Consider the following 20,000-nt stretch of genomic DNA (forward strand, 5'->3'; position numbering starts at 1 on the left):
ACTGCATGTCAACTAGAATTATATCAAACGAACTGAACATGTCTAACATTAAATGATCATAGTTTATTATACCCAACACTTCATCTTCAATTATCGTTATCGGCATAGAATTTAAATGAAATGCGTATACATTATAAATTATTGAAGATTGATAAAGTTTTGCAAATTGTAAATTAGCTGGTTGGAATTAAAGAAAAGCACTTATTATGAACAAAGAAAGACTTTTATATTTATAATTTTTTTGTTCTGCTTATTACGTCATCACTAGCATTAAAAAAAAAGAAAGAAAGCAAAAACTCTGGTATTTGTTACATACGATTTGCCTTAAATAAGTTTCCAAACTTTTTCCGTATTGGCACTTTTATTGATAGTACACCCATGAAATTCTAGCTCCCTTCGAAGTAATCTCCACCGGCTGCAATGCACTTGTTGTTCCGTTCCAACAACTTCTGGAAGGCGCCATGGAAGTCCTTTTGCGTGAGCGTGTCAGTAACCCTCATCACAGTCTTTTTCATCTCTTTAATTGTCTCATAACGACAGCCTCTAAGGTTTTCCTTGAGCTTAGGGAATAACCAAAAGTCACAGAAGACAAGGCCTGGATTATGGGGAGGGTGAGGAACTGTCTTGATGCCCATCTTGGTCAAATAGTCTGTAACAAGGATGGAGCAGGATAAACTTTGTGCAAATCTCCCGCATCTTCAGTTACTCACAAATAATTGTGTACAGTTCCCACACTGACATCAAACTGTGCACTTATTGTCTCTATAGACACATGCCAGTTTTTATCCATGAAATTCTTTATTTGGCAATCAACTCTGGTGTTCTGACTTCCTTACTCCTCTCACACCATTTATTATCCCACATTATCTTTCACAGACTCCCTGCCTACCTTGAATCTCTTACGCCACTCAAAAATTGATGCTCGATTCATGCAAGATAATCCAAAAGCAGTCTGAAGCATTCCATACGTTTCTGTAACTATTTTCCAAGTTTAAAACAGAATTTCATTGCATATCGTTCTTCTAAAGTGTCCTCAAGTACTATTTTGAAATTCACCAGCTGTGATAATCAGACTTTAGTAGGGTGTATTCCAATTCTTGCTGTAGCTGTTCATTTGAACCTGAAATCATAAAACTTGGTCAGTCATCTCATAAGATGTATAGCAATGACATACTGAATTTTCAAGAGTCTACGACAGTTTTAAATACCTGCACAAAAAAGTCTTGAAACTTATTGAAGGCACTTTGTAACTACTAGTTTATAGATGAATCCGCCTGTAATTTTAAAACTACGAATCGAATAACGAAAATTTAATTTGAAACGCTAAAAATTGAAATGTCTAAAAGTTAAAATTTCTAAAAGTTAAAATGGCTAAAAAAATGTATAAATATCAAAATGTAAAATAATTATTCCTCTTTAAAAGGAAAAAAAAATGTTTAAATGTATTAGAAGTATAAAAATTTAAACATTAATCGAATAATCGTAGAGAATGAATTAATTTGCAAACGTGAATTTAGGATGCAACCTGGAAAATAAAATCCTGTTTTGACAAATACGGATACAATGAATTTTTTTGTTTATTAAATGTTTTGTAAATAAAAGAAAAACGCACAAAAAAAAAAAAATATTTAATACTCCCTCTTTTTTTTTTTGCAAAATAAATTTTTCCCTATATTAGAAATCGAACTTGTGACGAAAAACGCAACAACTCAGGTTTCTTATTCGTTTGTCAAGTGTAAGCAGAGCAATCGGAAGAACTGGTGTAAACCCAAATTCGTCACTTTCACAGAAAGGAAAAATGGACAAAATCGCATTTTTCTTAGACATTATAAATTAGACAGTAAAAAAAAAAAACTACAAACAGGGGGACATAACTCTGAAACGAATATGTTAGATTACTTGTTCATGACGTTTTTTTTTTACATGGAGGTCACTACTATCAAGGCCCAGAAGCCACTCGGGGATAAGGGTTATTGCGTGTACAGTAATCAATGGGATAGTATCGTAGTAATCGTTAGTATTGGAGATTTGATAAAGTGTCTTACTTAAGGGGGCGGTTCATCAGGAATTTGTTTATGTTGGACTTGAAGATATCCAAGTTGTAATCAGGTGGGAAACAGGAAAACGGAAAAGATTTCCACATGCGTGCACTTCTAAGAAAGAAGCTGGCTGCAATATTTGTTGTCTATAGCGATAGTTTTTTTTTTTTTTTTACTAAAAACATAATAGCAATTGTTTTACTCGATGAATTTTCTTAATTTTTTGATATATTACCATTTTCGACATGACAATTAAGTACGTAATATTAGTTTTTGCTAAAAACGATTTATTTAAAAAATCGATTTGTCGACTATAGCTTAACAATCACCCTTATTTCTGGGGTATTTAAAACCTAATTGATCGATAGATGTAAACGTAATTATGATAGGAACTTACATATTCTAAAAGAAAACAATAATAAAAGAGGCGGTTGCGGCGAGAAGAAAATGATTCGACATGTATCAAAAACATGATTGGCTAGTCATATCATGTGACCTAGCTCAACCTGACAGCCATTATACATTATATAAGAAAAACATGACACACAAGCTTTATCTAATGCAAATAGGAACAGTAAATAAAAAGAAATCTAATACAAAATATTAACACATTATCGCATGATTCTTAATTTATGAAAGAGTAGAGAGTGGATTTGGGTTTACTTTCAACGACCTCATGACTCTTGCTTTTTGGCCTTTAGTCCTTTCATTCCATGCGTAATATTTCTAGTAAAGAGGAAAGAATTGCTGTTTTCTGGGTCGGAATCTATTCCAAACAACGTTTCTTACTGGCTAGATTTTTTACCTTGAAGTGATATTTTTTTAGTTTCTTTCATCAAGCGTTTGGAGCGATTTCCATAAAAAGTGTCGTTTTTGTTGATATAAACACAAATCGTTTTTATTATATTAAGAGCTTGAAATACGAAATGGAATAAACGGTATTTTCAAAATTGATAAGTTATCACTATAAAAAAGTGTTGCATCATTCTATCGCACTCTAAAATCAGTTTTTATCTTTGCCAATATGTCTTGCGTTCAATTAAAATAAACTTTTGCAGTCGAATTTTGAAAATTCGTTTATTATAGTCTAATTTCTCAATTTGAAGATATAGCATTTCTTGCGTTTTGCACTTTAAATATTGTTTTCCAACTTCTATAAGCTTTAATTACGATCTTTATGGTGCTTTCCTATAACTTTAAGGTCCTGGATATGACCATAAACTATATCCGATGGTGAGGCCCCAGCTTGCGGGCTTTGGGGAATGTGGACCCACCGTTTAATTGCCATTGCTCCCAGGTCCACTCTGACCCGGAGTGGTAGTACCTGTTAGGGTTCCAACTATGGGTTGAATAGAAACTGACTTGAAAAAAAATATATATTCTATTAAAAAAATTTTCCTTCAAAAGAACTGGATTCGGCATTAAATATCCTGCATTGACTGAGGATAACAAACAAAAGGTGAAATGTAAAATCAGAAACGATGCTACATTTTACTCCTAGCGAAACAGCATGAATTGCTGCAAAGACGCCATGAATACAAAAGCTCTACGAAACAGTGTTGTCAACTGCTGTTTATGTTTATGTCTGAAACGGATTACCGTTGCTACATCTGGGGAGGTGTCACGCAGGGCACTCTTCCGTGTCTTCACAAAGTACAAAATTTTAAGCTTTGACATCTAGTGGAAGATGATCTCTTCTCTTTCTTACAGCCCCTTCATCACAGAAAAACGGTTTCTTTAATAGTTTTTCACTATTCTGACGTTATTTCCATAGTAGGTGCTCTGCTGAGTCCCGATCTACATTGTAAAACATTCACAGCAAGAGCTCGCTTAGTTACCACCATTGTAAATAACTTTCATTTCTTCATTGTCATACGTGTAAAAACAAAACGGAACTTCTGTGAGCAGAGTTTCACTCTATGAATTCCCTATCTGTGGAATTACTTCCCTGCTGGCTACAACATCTTCAAGTCCAATATCAACAAATATTCGTCGAATCGACCTTTTAAGTAATTCTTATGGCTCTGAATTAGCCACAATAAAAACAGAACAACGGTGCAAGTCAAAACGGTGTATTAATAAAAGACAAAAAAACGGTTACAGAATGAAAAGAGTGTTTCAGTTCCACCGAGCCAAGAGATTAACTCCGGAACGAGAGCCCTTTCTGGGAGCGTTAAGAATTCCATATATATGGACGGTGGTTGAGTCCATTTAGAGGGTGGTTCCTCCACAACAGTAATCAAACTCATATCCATCATTTCCAAATCCTCTCATAGTATTGCTCATCATCCAACTGATAATCTCATTAAAACTTATCCTTGAGTTGTTTTTGGCCTTGATAAATGGTGACTTCTTAATATTAAAAACAAAAGACTCATAATCAACAATGTTGAATTCAAATGCGACCATGTCTTGTTCAAATTTTGCTACTCAATTTTCAAAAAACATCAAAATGACTATGGGCAATCAACAATCCCCCCACTATCCAACAATCATGAGGTTGTTTGCTCTGCAACTGAGAAGGCTAACATGCTTGCCAGACGGTTTGCCTCCAACTCCACACTGGACCCTGCTAACTACCCCCTCCCAGACTTTCCTTTGCGGACAAACGCCACACTAGACGATCTGAAAATCACCCCTTCTCAGGTGCATGCCATCATAAAAAATCTTGACACTTCAAAAGCATGTGGACCTGATCTCATCCCGGCTGTGCTATTAAAAAAGTGCTCTGCTGAAGTAGCTCCAGTTCTCTTCAAACTTTGCAACAAATGCCTTAATGAATCTTGCTTTCCTGACTGCTGGAAAACTGCTTCTGTGGTACCAGTTTTCAAGAATTCTGGTGAAAGAACTGACCCAGTAAATTATTGCCCCATTAGCCTCCTCCCACTTTTTGCCAAAATATTTGAGTCCATAATTAACCAAGCTCTAGTCCATCACCTTACAGATGCTAAATTTCTGACCGACCAACAATATGGGTTTAGGCAAGCCCGTTCCACAGCAGACATCCTAACTGTAATCTCTGAACGGATATACCATTCACCGGACAAAGCAGGGGAGGGTAGAGTGGTAGCTCTAGACATATCTAAGGCTTTTGACAGGGTATGGCATGAAGGTCTTCTCAGGAAAATCAGATCTTATGGTATCACTGGATGAATACTTAACATAATTAAATCCTTCTTAGATAAGAGAAAAATCCAGGTTGTCCTCGACGGTCGTACATTTAAACAATATGATATAAATGTGGAAGTGCCTTAGGGGTCTATCCTTGGACCTCTATTATTCATAATATTCCTAAATAACCTCCCTGACAAAATTGTCTCTGAGATGGGTATATACGCTGATGACACCACACTCTATAACAAACACGACAGGAAAACAAATGAACACATATCTAAGACACACTAGAGGATGACTTTCGATCTGTAGTGGAATGGGGACAAAAATGGATGGTCACATTCAATGCTGCCAAGACTAAACTTGTTTCCTTCAATAATTACAAGAAACCTTCTCTACCACCAATAGCAATGGCCAAAGATTCTTTATCTGAAAGTACTTCTTTTAAACTCCTTGGCCTAACGTTCACAGGAAATATGAGTTAGAAAGTTACTAACGCCCGAAAGTATCCTGTACCTCTATAAGGTCACCATTTGCCCACGTATAGAGTATTGTTGTCATATTTGGGCTGATGCATCTGATACTAGTCTCTCGCTCCTAGACAAGATTCAAAAGAGAGTCGTAAACCTGATAGGGTCTTATCACCTATGGATACGTTGGTGAAAAAATATTAATACTGAAATATGAACACAAATATCAATACCAAAATATGAACAGAAGTTTTCATTATTTTCTTACCTTTTAGGGTTTCTGGCGCCTGAAAAGCTGGAGTTCCTGACGTCGTAGTAAGAAAGGCATCTCCCCCAGTGAATTCATTACTCACACCAAAGTCTGCAATCTGAATAAAAAAAAATGCCAAAAATGATTAATCTCAATCAAATATAGAAACTTTTTTCTTTAAATATGAAGAAAAAAAATAATGTATGAAAATCAATCTTTAAACTAACAAACATTTTGTGATATTTTTTTTTTTTTTTGATGGCATAATTTATTTTTTCAGCGTTTCATTGCCATAGTCTTATAAAAACAGAAAACATACTTTTCATTTTAGACATTATTAATTATTCAGTAATCTCCAGATCAGTTCCTTAGGCTAAAACAAAATGACTAAGAGACATGTTTTATTCTCAAACTGAGATATGAGTCTACTAACAATTTTTAGGTCATAAGACATAGGAACATGAAATTTTGTCAAAATGATCCATACCTATCGACATTGTCATATTATTATTTTTTATTATATAGGAAGTTGTTTATTTTTTATTTTAATGAGATTCAAATAAGTTAATTTATAAAAACACCAGCGAGGTAGGAAAGCTTTGCCCATGCATGAAATGCACTTAAATATGATATTTTAATTTGTATATTTTATTATAGAGTTATGATTTCAAAAGTAAAAATAAAAAAGTATTTGGGTGGCATCAGATAGAATCGAAACCAAAACTGTAGCATTCAAAACTGGTGACGTTACCACTGTACCAACGTGACATGCATATAAACTGATTAAAAATCTATATATCTATATAAGTGAACGTGTCTATCTGTGTGTGTGTACATTTTCCTACGCAATAACTCTGTCAATTTTCAGTCTACAGACTCAAAATCTGATATACAGGGTACTGAGATTTGGGAAAATCTTTGTAATCGGTTTTTGGCAAGAAATTTGGCTGTTAAGGGGTCAAAGTTCAACGATTTGACCTTTGAGAACTCTACTAAACTTCTCCGCCAATTTTGGGTCTAAACATTTGAAATTTTAGATATAGGTTCCTTGGACATGGATCTAAATTAATAACTTGATTTGAGCCCAAAACAATAAATGTTAAGGGATCATAATAGGGATCAAAGTTAAAAAAAAATGACCGCTTTTTATTTATTCATTTATTTATTTTTTGCTCAACATACACTTCTAAACACCCGGGCAACGCCGGGCAAAATGCTAGTTAAAAATAAACTAAGATGAATGTACAAAGTGTATAACGATTTTTTCAATTTTGACCCATTTTTTACCCCCCCCCCCCAAATATTTTAACCGGCTAAAGACCCATAAAAGAATGGTTGGTAAAAAATCCAATCATTTAAGGCCCCTATTGCCACTGTGCGACTTTTAGTTTTAGAAGAGATAGAATTTGAAAATATAGAGACAGACAGGCAAACATATAGTCTTTTATATATTAGATGTACATAAAAGGAAAATGAAAAGAACGGTGTTAATAAAGGAATGACTGGGGACGAAGAAAAAAGGGTTAGAATGTCCATGTAGTGTTAAATACATATCCTGTTCTCTTTTTTTCATTTTTCTGAACCTTTTTCTTCTAGGGGGTGGGACATCCAACCAGATGTCTGACATTTACCCCTATTTTAGTGAGTCCAACCAAGAGATCTTTTCAGGATTCTAGCCGTCCCTTTCAGTGCAATCGTTTGTATTTCACTTGCACTTGGTTCACCGGGTATGCTTGCTATGTACTTTTTAAAGTTCTTTTTCATAAGCCCAGTTGCTCCTATGATGATGGGTATAATTGAAACGTCTTTTAATTTCCAATTTCGTTTCATATCATACATAAGTCCCTGATACTTTGTTAATGAAGAGAAAAATGTTCATATATGAAGAATAAGATGGACGTTCTGTTTGTAGTCGCTGCTGTCACTCCATACTGTCATCTACATCTTTAGTAAGATTTTATGGTTAGTAAGAAATGTTCCCGTGGCTATGGAGACATTGGCAAGATCTGCTTTTTCTTATTTCAAAAGAAGTGGATTTTAACCAATTAGCAGAAAATTCACATACTTGATATTTTTTTTAAATTTTAACTTTAAGGTGAATATCGTTTTTCAAATGGTAACCACATTTGGTATAGATAAAGTTTGCATTTATATAAATTGATAATTATCTTCAATGGCGTGAGTTATATATAGAAACGTTGATTTAATTTGAATAAAATAAAATATGCATCAAGTGCGCTTGAAAGCCAAATCACAACGTAATATTAGGGAAATGATCAAATATTTTACTTGTTTGAAATTTATAACATAAATATATTTCGGAGCTAAACTCTAGTAACTCGGTATGTTGTTTTCTTTCTTTTCTTTTTTTTTCTTTCCTTCTTTCTTGCCATGTTATAAAATTGGAGGAAGAAAAGTCGGTTTGTAAATTTTTTTTGATAATTATATGTTGTTAAAAAATATCCACAAAGAAAAAAAAAATGGATACAATTTTTTGTAAACCTTGTAAGCATTGAGTACAGAAAAATGTGTAGTGGCAATTATTGGTATGTTAAGAGAGGATAACCAGTTTGTGTGCAACCCGTGTAAGGCAATGAAGATGGATGAGAACTCAGATGTGGAGGAAAAAGAGGTGGGAAAAGAGGTGGCTGGTTACCTTTAATGCCTCTAAGACCAAGCTCCTATCTCTACATCATAAACGCTCTGATCCCCATCTGGCATCAATTGAAATGGATGGCTCTCGTCTAGGGGAGGCTCCATGTTTTGATAAGCTTCTGGGTTTGACCTTTACTCCTGATCTTAAATGGAACACATACATCAAGTCTGTGGCCAAGGTCGCTGGGAAAATGGTGGGATCCTTCTACCGCTCCAGAAGATATCTCACTAATGATGCAATTCTCTATCTATATAAGAGCCAAGTACGTCTAAAGATGGAGTACTGCTGCCACATCTGGGCAGGAGCTGCTAAAAACAGCCTATCCTGCCTTGACAGAGTACAAAATAGACTTCATGGCTTAATGGGGGATGCCCTTTTCTCTTCCCTGCAACCTCTTTCCCACAGAAGAGACGTAGCGAGCCTGTCTTTGTTCTATCGTTATTTCCATGGCAAGTGCTCGTCTGAGCTCCATTCTCTGGTCCCCCCTCGCCAATCTTTTTCAAAAAAACACCCGACTAGCTGAAACCACCGTCACTAATTTTCCCCACTCCTTATCTGTGCCTAAATCAAAATGTAGATTCCACGAACAAAGCTTCTTTCTTAGAACTGCACGCCTGTGGAACTCTGTTCTGCTTGCCTGTTTCCCTCCTGACTTCAACCTGGATGTCTTCAAGTCCAACACAAACAAATTCCTGAGTAATGACACCTCATCAATTCTCCAATACTATTGCTACACTATCCCATTGAGTACTGTACACACAATAACCCTTATCCCCGAGTGGCCATTGGGCCTTGATAAGTGGTGAACTCCATGTAAAAAAAAAAAAAAAAGAAAAAAAAAGCATATTTGGATGGTGAAGCTATGGAGGCTATGGGTTTGTATTACTATACGCATAGATTCGAAAAAGTTTAAAAAACAAAACAAATATATAACAGATAAATGTTATCAGAGACAAGATAAGTTAGTTTTCTACCTAACTGGATAATTTTTTAGTGTTTTTATTTAATGTAACATGTTTAATCAGCTCAAAAAACATACAATGCTTACCGATGTATTGGAAAATTAAAAATGGTGCCGGACTCTCTGTTGAACACGGTAAGTTTGAGAAAATGAGATAAAAATAAAAAAAAACTATACAAAATACTGTCAGAAACTCGCTCAATATATGTTACCGTGCCATTGTCTGATATATATTCGGTGACGATATGGACGGATAATTTTTATCCTGTCTATTGAAACAATTTGTAATGAATTTAGTTAATACACTTGAGGTTGTAATACTAAAAAAAACATATTTGGCTTTACTGACTTATTAAGCACTCTTTATCTTTATTTTTTATTTTTTACCATATATACCTCTTAATATATATATATATATATATATATATATATATATATATATATATATTTTTTTTTTTTTTCTTTATAAGTTTTGGTTTCGGTTTTGATTTAAACTGATGCACCCAAGTCATATGGATATATATTTTTTATTTTTGAAATCACAACTTTATAATATATAAGAATTAATAGAAAATTGACTCTATAATAATATGTACGAAATCTGCATAAATTAAAATATCATATTTAAGCGTATTTTACAACAGGGCTATGCCGGCATCCCTGCTAGCTTAGACAAATACTTTTGCAGTTTTAAGTGTAGTATCTGTTCTTCAGATGTGGCACTTCCATTTCTCGTTCTCTTTCAGTGGAGGAGAAATCTTTCACGACTGAGACAATTTTTATTTTTGTACCTTTTCTCCACGTTAAAAAACGGCCCTGGTGTCTAACTCTGTCCCGTGGGGAGGCATTGTAAATAGGTACAATAATATTAGGGCGTCTCCATTTACGCTGAACATCCACAGAATGCCAACATAAATAAATTACATATGAAAGTGTCCGCTGTGGAATTTCCACAGGTCTTGCTAGTTTAATATCAAATAGTTTCCATCGTTTGTTATATGGACTGAGAACAAATACCAATTTTGATTCGTGTTGCTTTTTCATCAGTTAATTTACTTTTTAATTGTAAAACATTTAAAATGGAAAGCATAATATGAAACATAAATGCAAACAATGATAAAAAAAAAAACAAAAAAACAAACTAAAAACAAAAAAGCAATTAAAGATTTGTTGTTCTTGTTGCAAATTGCCTCAATCCTCATCATCAATTTTCTTCCATTCCAATTTTCCCTATAATGAAAAGGGATATGACAATCATGGAAAAATTTGATTTTAATATTTAAAAAAAAAATAAATAAATAAAAATAAATAAATAAATAAATAAATGAGCAACCAGATTGCACCTCCTAACAAATATTAGGATTTAATTACTGAAATAATGATGAAATAAGAAAATACTGAAACAATTGAAGAATAATACTAGCAAAATATAACTTAACAAAACAACAGGGACTGAATTTTTTTTTTTATTAAGGCACAAAGAATGACAAGTGTGGACTCTCTTAGGACTTTTCGGGGAAGTATACCAACGTAAAAGAAAAGGGGTAACAAAACAAAATAAAATAACATAAATGATTCACCAAATTTTTTAAATTACATTTCTGGATTTTTTAGATGAAGATTCATTATTTGTATTATTTGGATTCTTTGGACTACTGTTCTCATCTTGATTCCCGAGTTTGAAAGAAAGATTCCTGAGTTCGACAAGATACACCCGATACACTGATATATGATACAACACACATTGACACACCGGTTCTCTTCAAGTAGGATCCTTCTATCGATCTAGTAGATATCTCACTCCTGATGCAATGCTCTACCTATATAAAAGCCAGATACGGCCAACAACAAGAATACTGTTGCCACATCTGGGCAGGAGCTGCTAGAAGCAGCTAATCCTGCCTTGACAAAGTCCAAAATAGACTTTGTAGCCTAGTGGGGGATGCCCTTTTCATTTCCCTGCAACCACTTTCCCACAGAAGAGACGTTGCGAGCCTGTCTCTGTTTTATCGTTATTTTCATGGCAAGTGCTCGTCTGAGCTTTAATCCATGGTCCTCCCTCTACAAAGTTTCACGAAAAACACTCGTCTAGCCAAAACCACTATCAATAATTCCCCACACTCTTTATATGTGCCTAAACAATATGTAGATTCCATGAACAAAGCTTCTTTCTTAGAACTGCTCGCCTATAGAACTCTCTTCCGATTGCCTGCTTTCCAGGTGACTACAATCTGATTGTCTTCAAGTCCAGCATAACCAAGTTCTTAATGAACCGTACCCCTAAGTAATCCGATTTACAAAACTCCAACTACTTATGTTTACTACGCTATAATCACATTGACTAATGTATACTCATTAACCTTTATCCTCGAGTGGCCTCCAGACCTTGATAATTGGTGATTCCTGTGTAAAAAAAAAAAAAAAAAAATTCATACAGGACATCATGGAATCACTGAGATGAAGACTCTTATGTGGACTTACGTTTGTTAACTTGGCTTGAATAAAAAAATTAAAGATCTTAAACTTTGTACATGCTATATAATAGCAGTGTAAAACAAAATTCATACAGGACATCATGGAATCACTGAGATGAAGACTCTTATGTGGACTTACGTTTGTTAACTTGGCTTGAATAAAAAAATTAAAGATCTTAAACTTTGTACATGCTATATAATAGCAGTGTAAAACATCAGCAAAAGTTAAACAATAGCTCAAAACAGACAGATCATGGTCAAGACAACATATTTACTCTGCCGGACCAAGGAATCGAATTTATTACCTTATTAGCAGTCCAGCCCGGCTTTGCTCGGGCCCTATGTACTGTTCATAACTTTATGTGCATATATATATATATATATATATATATATATATATATATATATATATATATATATATATATATATTAAAAAGTCTGACTCATGTCCAGGTAACCTACATCTAAAATTTCAAGTGTTTAGACCCAAAATTGGCAGAGGAGTTTGGTAGAGTCTGCAACGGTTAACTCTGTAAACTTTGACCTCTTGGCAGCCAAAATTTCACCCAAAAACTGATTAAAAAGCTTGCTGCATGTCTGAATACCCTTTATGTAAAATTTCAAATGTTTAGACCAAAAATTGGCTGAGTAATTTTGTAGAGACCACAGAGGTCAAATTTCTTTTTAACTTTGACCCCAATTTTGTCCTCTTAACATTTATTGTTTTGGACTCAAATCAAATTAAAAAGTTTGATCCATGTCCATGTAATCTACATCTAAAATTTCAAGTGTTTAGACCCAAAATTGGCAGAGGAGTTTGGTAGAGTTTTCAAAGGTCAACTCGTTGAACTTTTACCCCTTGACAGGCAAATTTCTGGCCAAAAACCGATTAAAAAGATTTCCCAAATCTGAATACCCCTTATGTCAAATTTCGAGTCTGTAGACTGAAAATAGAGTAGTTTGGTAGGGAAATGTACATACATAGATAATTTCACTTTTATAGATATATGGATTGCGATAAACAGTTTCACAAATTGGCCAGAAGTTGACAAATGTAGAAAATCTACATACGAAAGCAAAATGTTTTGCACAGAATTTTTGCAAGATTTGGTATTTCTTCTGATAAAACTGTTTCTGATAATAATAATAATAAAAAAAAAACAGTTTGAAGAACTCAGCAAAGTATTTTCAATTAGTCACGTGACAACCATTGTTTAAGCAAGTGTTAAAAAAAAAAACTGAGGATGAATTGTTATGTCAGTTTCTCCAAAATTCTAGTATAACTTGAAGATTGTCACCAAGTGAACTTATGTTTACAAGAAAAATTTGATCAATATTTGATCAACTATGTTTACAAAAAAGTTTAGATCTCCATTCGATAAAATAATGAATGAAGAAAACGAAAAATTTGATACAGCAACAATTTTGAAACCCAGTAAAAAAAAAAAACTATTTTGATCAAAAAAATTACCTGGAACAAAAGAATCACGTAGAAACACATTAGAAAACATAGAAAATGGATCGTTAACCAGCTTAAAAAATGGTGTACACTTGATGAAAATCACTACAGAGAAAACCTTATGAAAGTAATCTATTATTTGTTGTAAAGTATTAAGACCTCAAGTAGCACCAGAGCAGAAACGCTTCAGAAGGTAGAAACATCTTCAACTTTTGAAAGACTGACCCCAAAAGAAAAAAGATATAACTTTTGAAGGAAGTAATATTTCGAGAGAGAGAGAGAGAGAGAGAGAGAGAGAGAGAGAGAGAGAGAGAGAGAGAGAGAGAGAGAGATACTGTGTAGGGAGAACTAATTCTAAATGTGTATACTATAACAGTGTATATATGTTTTATTCTGAAAAGTTGATTTCAAACATAAAATTCTGAGTGAATTTATTACTATTTAACTGTCGGACTATGACACAATACTTCTCATCCCCAAATGTTGGTAAACTGCTATGACAACACTACAAAATGTTGCAGTGCAATTGGTTTGGTTTACGGCATACCAACCTCTTTTTGGATCATTTAATGCCGAAACATTAAATATAATATGGTAGATGGTAGCTGAATGTTATCAATGTTTTACTGAAACTTTTAGGTTATATTTTGTTATATATTCTTGTTTCTTTCAGGAATTCAGTTTTTTTTTTTTTGGGGATCGACGGATTTAAATATTTAAATAACTCTATATTTTCCTGATAATGTCTCAGTCGGGTTTCCTCAAAGTTCACACAGCCCGTCAGTATATGCTGTACTGTGTAGGGTTCATGGTACGTTGTGTATTATTACCTCTTCCATTTTTGACATCTTTTTTGTATCTCTGATAGTGTTACATTGTATAATTTATTTTCTGTACATGCGTTCCATTGCTTCTGCCCCTTTTGTTGTGTATATATACATATATATATATATATATATGTATATATATTTGTGTCAGGTCATGTCATATGCTACTGGTACCATGTAACCCAGAACTACCTGCCTCATGGTCGGGTCACCGGCGACTAAACTGGTTCCCCCACCAGACTTGTTTGGTGAGGAGGGCGGCTAGTCTCCCTGAAGGATTAAAAACAAGACCTTTCAAAGGGCGAATGAACCCTTTTTTGGGGTCAACGGCCAACTAGCACCATGTGTGTTTGTGTGTATGTATGTGTGTGCTGGGGTGGAAAGAGGTCCCATAAGCCATGGTGAAGGCAACCTTTCTGGGAGAAGAAAATCTTTGATTTAAAAAACCGTAAAGCGGGAGACCAGTACCCGCATTAAGCTGGTCTGCAGTTTAACTTGTTGCCGGCTATCTTGCTCTTGCTTGTTGCTGTATCTCAACATTTTGAACCGAGAGAGAGACTTAGCTGTCGTACAAAGCTAAGACTCTGTAACATCATCTGTGTATAGATACTCTCTCAGGCATTTGTCTATAAAAATGGTCCTGTGGCGATGGAAGTCATTTTTGGGCTCATGGACTTTAAGTGTCTGAAGGAGTGGCCCTCGTCTGACAAGACGTTGCAATCATCATATGTATATATCGTGGCTTCCTTCAGTCTTGACAGACTATGGATACCCACTGTAAAGATGTCTGCACGTGAAATTTCTGTGGCAAGAGTTGCGCAGTCTCCAACCACGCTTATCCTGAGTCGACATTGCATACCAGTGGCAAATGGAGGTACGAGACGACTGGAAACAATGCTGAGATAAGCGGAGAGCACATACAGCGCCTAGAATTCCTAAATAGTCACCCATCTGGTACTAACCAGGCTCAACGTTGCTTAACTTCGGTAACGAGAACCAGTGTGTCAACGTGATTACGCCGTATATGTATATATATATATATATATATATATATGCAAAGGGCGAATGAACCCTTTTTCGGAGTCAACGGCCAACTAGCACCGTGTGTGTTTGTGTGTATGTATTTGTGTGTTGGGGGGGGGGAGAGGGCTCCCATAAGCCGTGGTGAAGGGGAAGCAAATCTCTGATTTAAAAATCATAAAGCGGGAGACCAGTACCCGCATTAAGCTGGTCTACAGTTTAACTTGTTGCCGGCTATCTTGCTCTTGCTTGTTGCTCTATCTCAACGTTTTGAACTGAGAGAGAGACTTAGCTGTCGTATAAAGCTAAGACTCTGTAACATCATCTGTGTATAGATACTTCCTCAGACATTTCTGTATAAAAATAGTCCTGTGGTGATGGAAAAGTTGTGACACATGGAGGCTTGAAATGCTGGAAGCATGTAATAATTGATCTCAATGACCGTCTTCAGTGTCATGCCTGCTTGAGCATGTGAATTCACCGGTAGGACTAAAAAAAAAAAAGAAGTCATTTTTGGGCTCATGGACTTTAAGTGTCTAAGGGAGTGGCACTTGTCTGATAAGACGTTGAAATCACCAGCATATATATGTATACATATATATGTGTGTGTGTGTATATATATAAGAGAAAGAAAATTAAAACTATAAGTTGAACTTTACAATCAAAATTTATTGTTCGACTGAATACTCCAAAAAACAATTTACAATTGCGTATTGAGCCTTTTTAATTCGGCTGGGATTAAATTTTCTATGTATAAATACTATTATTTATTTATAAAAAAGTTTGAATTTTAACATTGTGTATATCAGGTAAACACTACGTCCCTTTGTTTTCATTATATATATATATATATATATATATATATATATATATATATATATATATATATACACACACACAATTAAAAAGTTTTTGATTAATAATGAGGGTATGACCCCAATGATTTCGACGATCTTATTTATAACTACGGTTTGGACAATCAACCAATGAGAAGCCTCCGACCACATTATAAAAAAAATATTGAATTTTGGATGCAAGTCAGTTTGCTGTCAACCTCCATCTTGAAACGATTGAATCATAACTGCATTGATTCTTTACCGCCATCTTTGTTATTAAGAATTACTCAACACTCGAGATCGTGAGTGCATTGATTCTTTGCCGATTTGATTTACTACCGCCATATTTGTTCAACATAATGTCTCAACACTTAACACTTTGCTACTTTTTCATTCATGTAGTTTCATCGATGTGGTTAAGAATTCAGCAGAAGATTATATGTTATTCACTGTTAGTTTATTCTGTTTAATAGTTTTGTAATCAGTGTCTTTTATTTTCTCTTAATAATATAAGTACCGATAAAGAATCTGTAAGAATGAGACATTTTTGGTGTTCACCAGTCACTATTATGTTAAGTGCCAAGTCGATAGCAGGTACTTCTGTTGGATATTTGGCAGGTCACACTGGGAAGAGAGGCATTCGGTGGGTTGCACATATACATACTGATCCATTTGAGGAATACGGGACTTTCCACCATTGTCTATTCGAATGCATAATTTGACCAGAAATATGTGAGAGGATATCGGTAAAAGGATTGGAAAGAATAGACAATGGGAAATATTAAACATTCCAGGAGGAAAGAATGTTTATATAAATCGACACAGCAGAAAGCAGAGCAGTCAGTCACAGACAGAGAACAGGCTGACATATTCTTAACTACCAAACATCCACACCACCCCACGCACCTTCACTGATGTCAAACACCAGTCATAACTGTAAATCCAAAGCAAAATATTATTTTATAGATCAGCTGTATTGTGTGTATACATCGTAGACCAGTGAAATAAGTAGATTTAATAATTATATAGAATACTACAGTGAATATATAACACTTCTGCACTGAACACAGAAGCCTCATCAAAAAGTCTTTTCTTTAATTTTAGTTATTTATGTGGTTTATTGTTTCGTGTATATGTCCGCAGATTCTGCATTTGCTGTTTTCTTGTGTCTTGTCGATCCTTGCTTTGATGTGGTTGGTTATAATTGCGTTATCTTGTGCAGCTGCTATTAATGATTCAGTTTCCCCGTTTAGGTTTCCTTTTTGCAGCCATTTCCAAGTGTTTTCGTTGGTCTCTTCTTTTGTAATCCTTATAAATCGCCCGTGTAGTTGTTTTTCTTCCCATTTTTCTTTCCTCATCTTATTCCTCATCTTTTCTTTTTCTATCTTGTTTGTTTCTTCAGTGTCTCTTGCTACAGTAATTATTCTTTTTGGTGTTCTGCATTATGTATTTTCCTAATTTTTTTTGTGTGTTATTTATGCAGTCTTATTGTTATCATTATTATTATGCACATGACTATAGATTTTCAAATTATTTAAGAACAGTGGTGAAGTGGGTAAAAGTGCTAACCAATAATCAGTCCTAAGCTGTCAGTTGAAGGTTCAATACAGTCGATACTAAAGAACACAACATGAATTGTTTATGACTTTTATCCAATCATGGCTACTGGAATGCATGCAAGCTACCCTCGAGGATTAAATAAAGGATTTCATTTGAAATTCAATACATATTCCAGAGCTCAACAAGATGCATCTAAAGAAGGTTGGAGGTTACATCGGCTGAAACGTTGTGAGAATAATGTCCAAGATAAGAACAAGAGTTTCGAATAATGAAATAATATATGTGTAAGGAAAGTTCTTAAATACAGATTTAAGAACTTTCCTTACACATATGTTATTTCTTGTAATTTCTTGCCTTAAAGGTGTCCAAGAAATTCAGGAACTGGATAAAAGATTAAAAAGAAATGGAATCGTAATGCAATTTATACGGCACAATCAAACTGACACACCAGTTCTAATCAGATCACCGAAGTTAAGCAACGTTGAGTCTGGCCAGTACCAGATGGGTGACCATTTTGGAAGGCAAGGTGCAGTATGTACTGCAAAGTAAAATACCAGGTTGAGAAACTGGCGCAGTCTATCTTTCTCTTGAGGGTAGATGGGACGCTCTTAAGTCGTCATAGGCACCCCATCTAGTGATGGCATTACAATAAAAATACCCTTGATAGCCCTGGTGAAGCATTAAGCTACAGACAAGATTTGAATTACACTACAAACTCGTGTAGTGAGTTCAATCTTGGCTACGGCTGTGCTAGATGGATGGATGGAATGCAATAGTAGGTATCGAATTGCATGACCAACTAATAGAAGAGGCATTGCAAATAATGAGATATGATAATAGTGAGGTTTAATAATAGTGAGGTTTAATAATAGTGAGGTATAATAATAGTGAGGTATAATAATAGTGAGGTATAATAATAGTGAGGTATAATAATAGTGGGGTTTAATAATAGTGGGGTTTAATAATAGTGAGGTTTAATAATAGTGGGGTTTAATAATAGTGGGGTTTAATAATAGTGAGGCATGATAACTTTAAAGTCATATCAGTAGATTGGATGGTTGCCAAGAAACAGAATGGTTCAAAACCGTGACGTGCGCTGAAGTGAATATTAGTTTTTGTAGTTGAAAATTAAGTGGTTTCATCAGATTGGAGGTAGAGAAATAATGAAATTTGAAAATGGCCATCAATAAATTTCATAATTTCGAGATTAAATAATTTAGTAGATGAAGCCAGAAAAAGACATGATCCATGCCTTGAACATCATTTCCACATTCAGATCTACTGGACGAGAGCAGATTTTGAATGTATGGTTTTAGTTTAGTTATTAGACAGTTCAGGGTTTACCATTTCAACCATTTTGATGATGGACCGGCTAGAAGTTTATCTGCAGATAACAAGATTTTTGCCTGTATCTATAGAAAAGGTGTTTGCTCTTCAACATCTGCTTCCAAATCTTTCAGATTGTTATAAGTATCATAATTTCATAATTTCACAGGAAATGTATAAAAACAAAAGATTAGAACAAAAAATAATAAAACTAAAATAAAAAAAAATGTTTTCATTTATTCCTCAGCGCAGCAATCTTGATTCAAAGTCAACTGATCAAAGAATAGTTAAAAAATGTGTGTGTGCAAAGATCAGTTTGTTTATCATAATTCATGTTCCGCTGAATAATATTGAAACCTTTTATTTTTTTTTGTGTTTGGCATATGATGAGGAGCTTCCCAAAAGTAATGCTTCCTATTTTTTATATTCCGCCCGAATGGATTATAGAGGATTACAAATTGCATTGTTATAATGACTGAGATTATGCATTCAGAACTTGGCAGTTTAATCTTTTTGTTGCAGATATTGACGGTGTGAGAATCTAAGAAAGCAATGGTGCAGTTTTAGATCTTAACATTTGAGTTCTGCACCATGCAAAACTAGAAATGACTAAGTCCATCATTTGCCCCCTCCCCCACCCACATTTAGCCCCAAAACTCCCCAAGGCCTTAACATATTTAAATTTGAATTTAACACCATGCAAAATAGCTAAACAGACACACACAGAAAATTTTGGACAAATATGGTAAAATAGTCCCCAAAATTATGGAGTGTTTTTATTAGCCCTAAAAGAACCCCTAGGGCACATCCAAGAATTATCGCAAAGTATAGACAAACAGAATTATATAGAAATCAGTTAGTTACAACTTTTCAGAAAGTTTTATAAAAATACAAGGCAGCAATTTTTTTAATTGGCACAAAAGTGTCAATTTTAGCCATTTTAACACGCAAAACCAACCCTAAGGGGGCAACTGGAGTTTTCCTGGAAAATCCGTTTTGTTACTTTTT

At 34.5% G+C, this 20,000-nt stretch overlaps 1 protein-coding gene across 6 annotated transcripts in view; it reads right to left on the reverse strand.

The window, feature by feature from the left end:
- LOC145277521 (calcium/calmodulin-dependent protein kinase kinase 1-like) overlaps positions 1–20,000 on the reverse strand; it is a 659,720-nt gene that overhangs the window by 133,118 nt on the left and 506,602 nt on the right. For all 6 annotated transcript variants that reach the window (XM_080129008.1, XM_080128980.1, XM_080128989.1 and 3 more), the window contains exon 9: positions 5,892–5,991. In XM_080129008.1, the coding sequence (XP_079985134.1) occupies positions 5,892–5,991 (100 nt within the window). The remainder of the gene's footprint in view (positions 1–5,891; positions 5,992–20,000) is intronic.

This window comes from Euprymna scolopes, chromosome 1 (assembly GCF_053919585.1).
Source record: "Euprymna scolopes isolate OS-2025 chromosome 1, ASM5391958v1, whole genome shotgun sequence".
Taxonomy (NCBI): Eukaryota; Metazoa; Mollusca; class Cephalopoda; order Sepiida; family Sepiolidae; genus Euprymna; species Euprymna scolopes.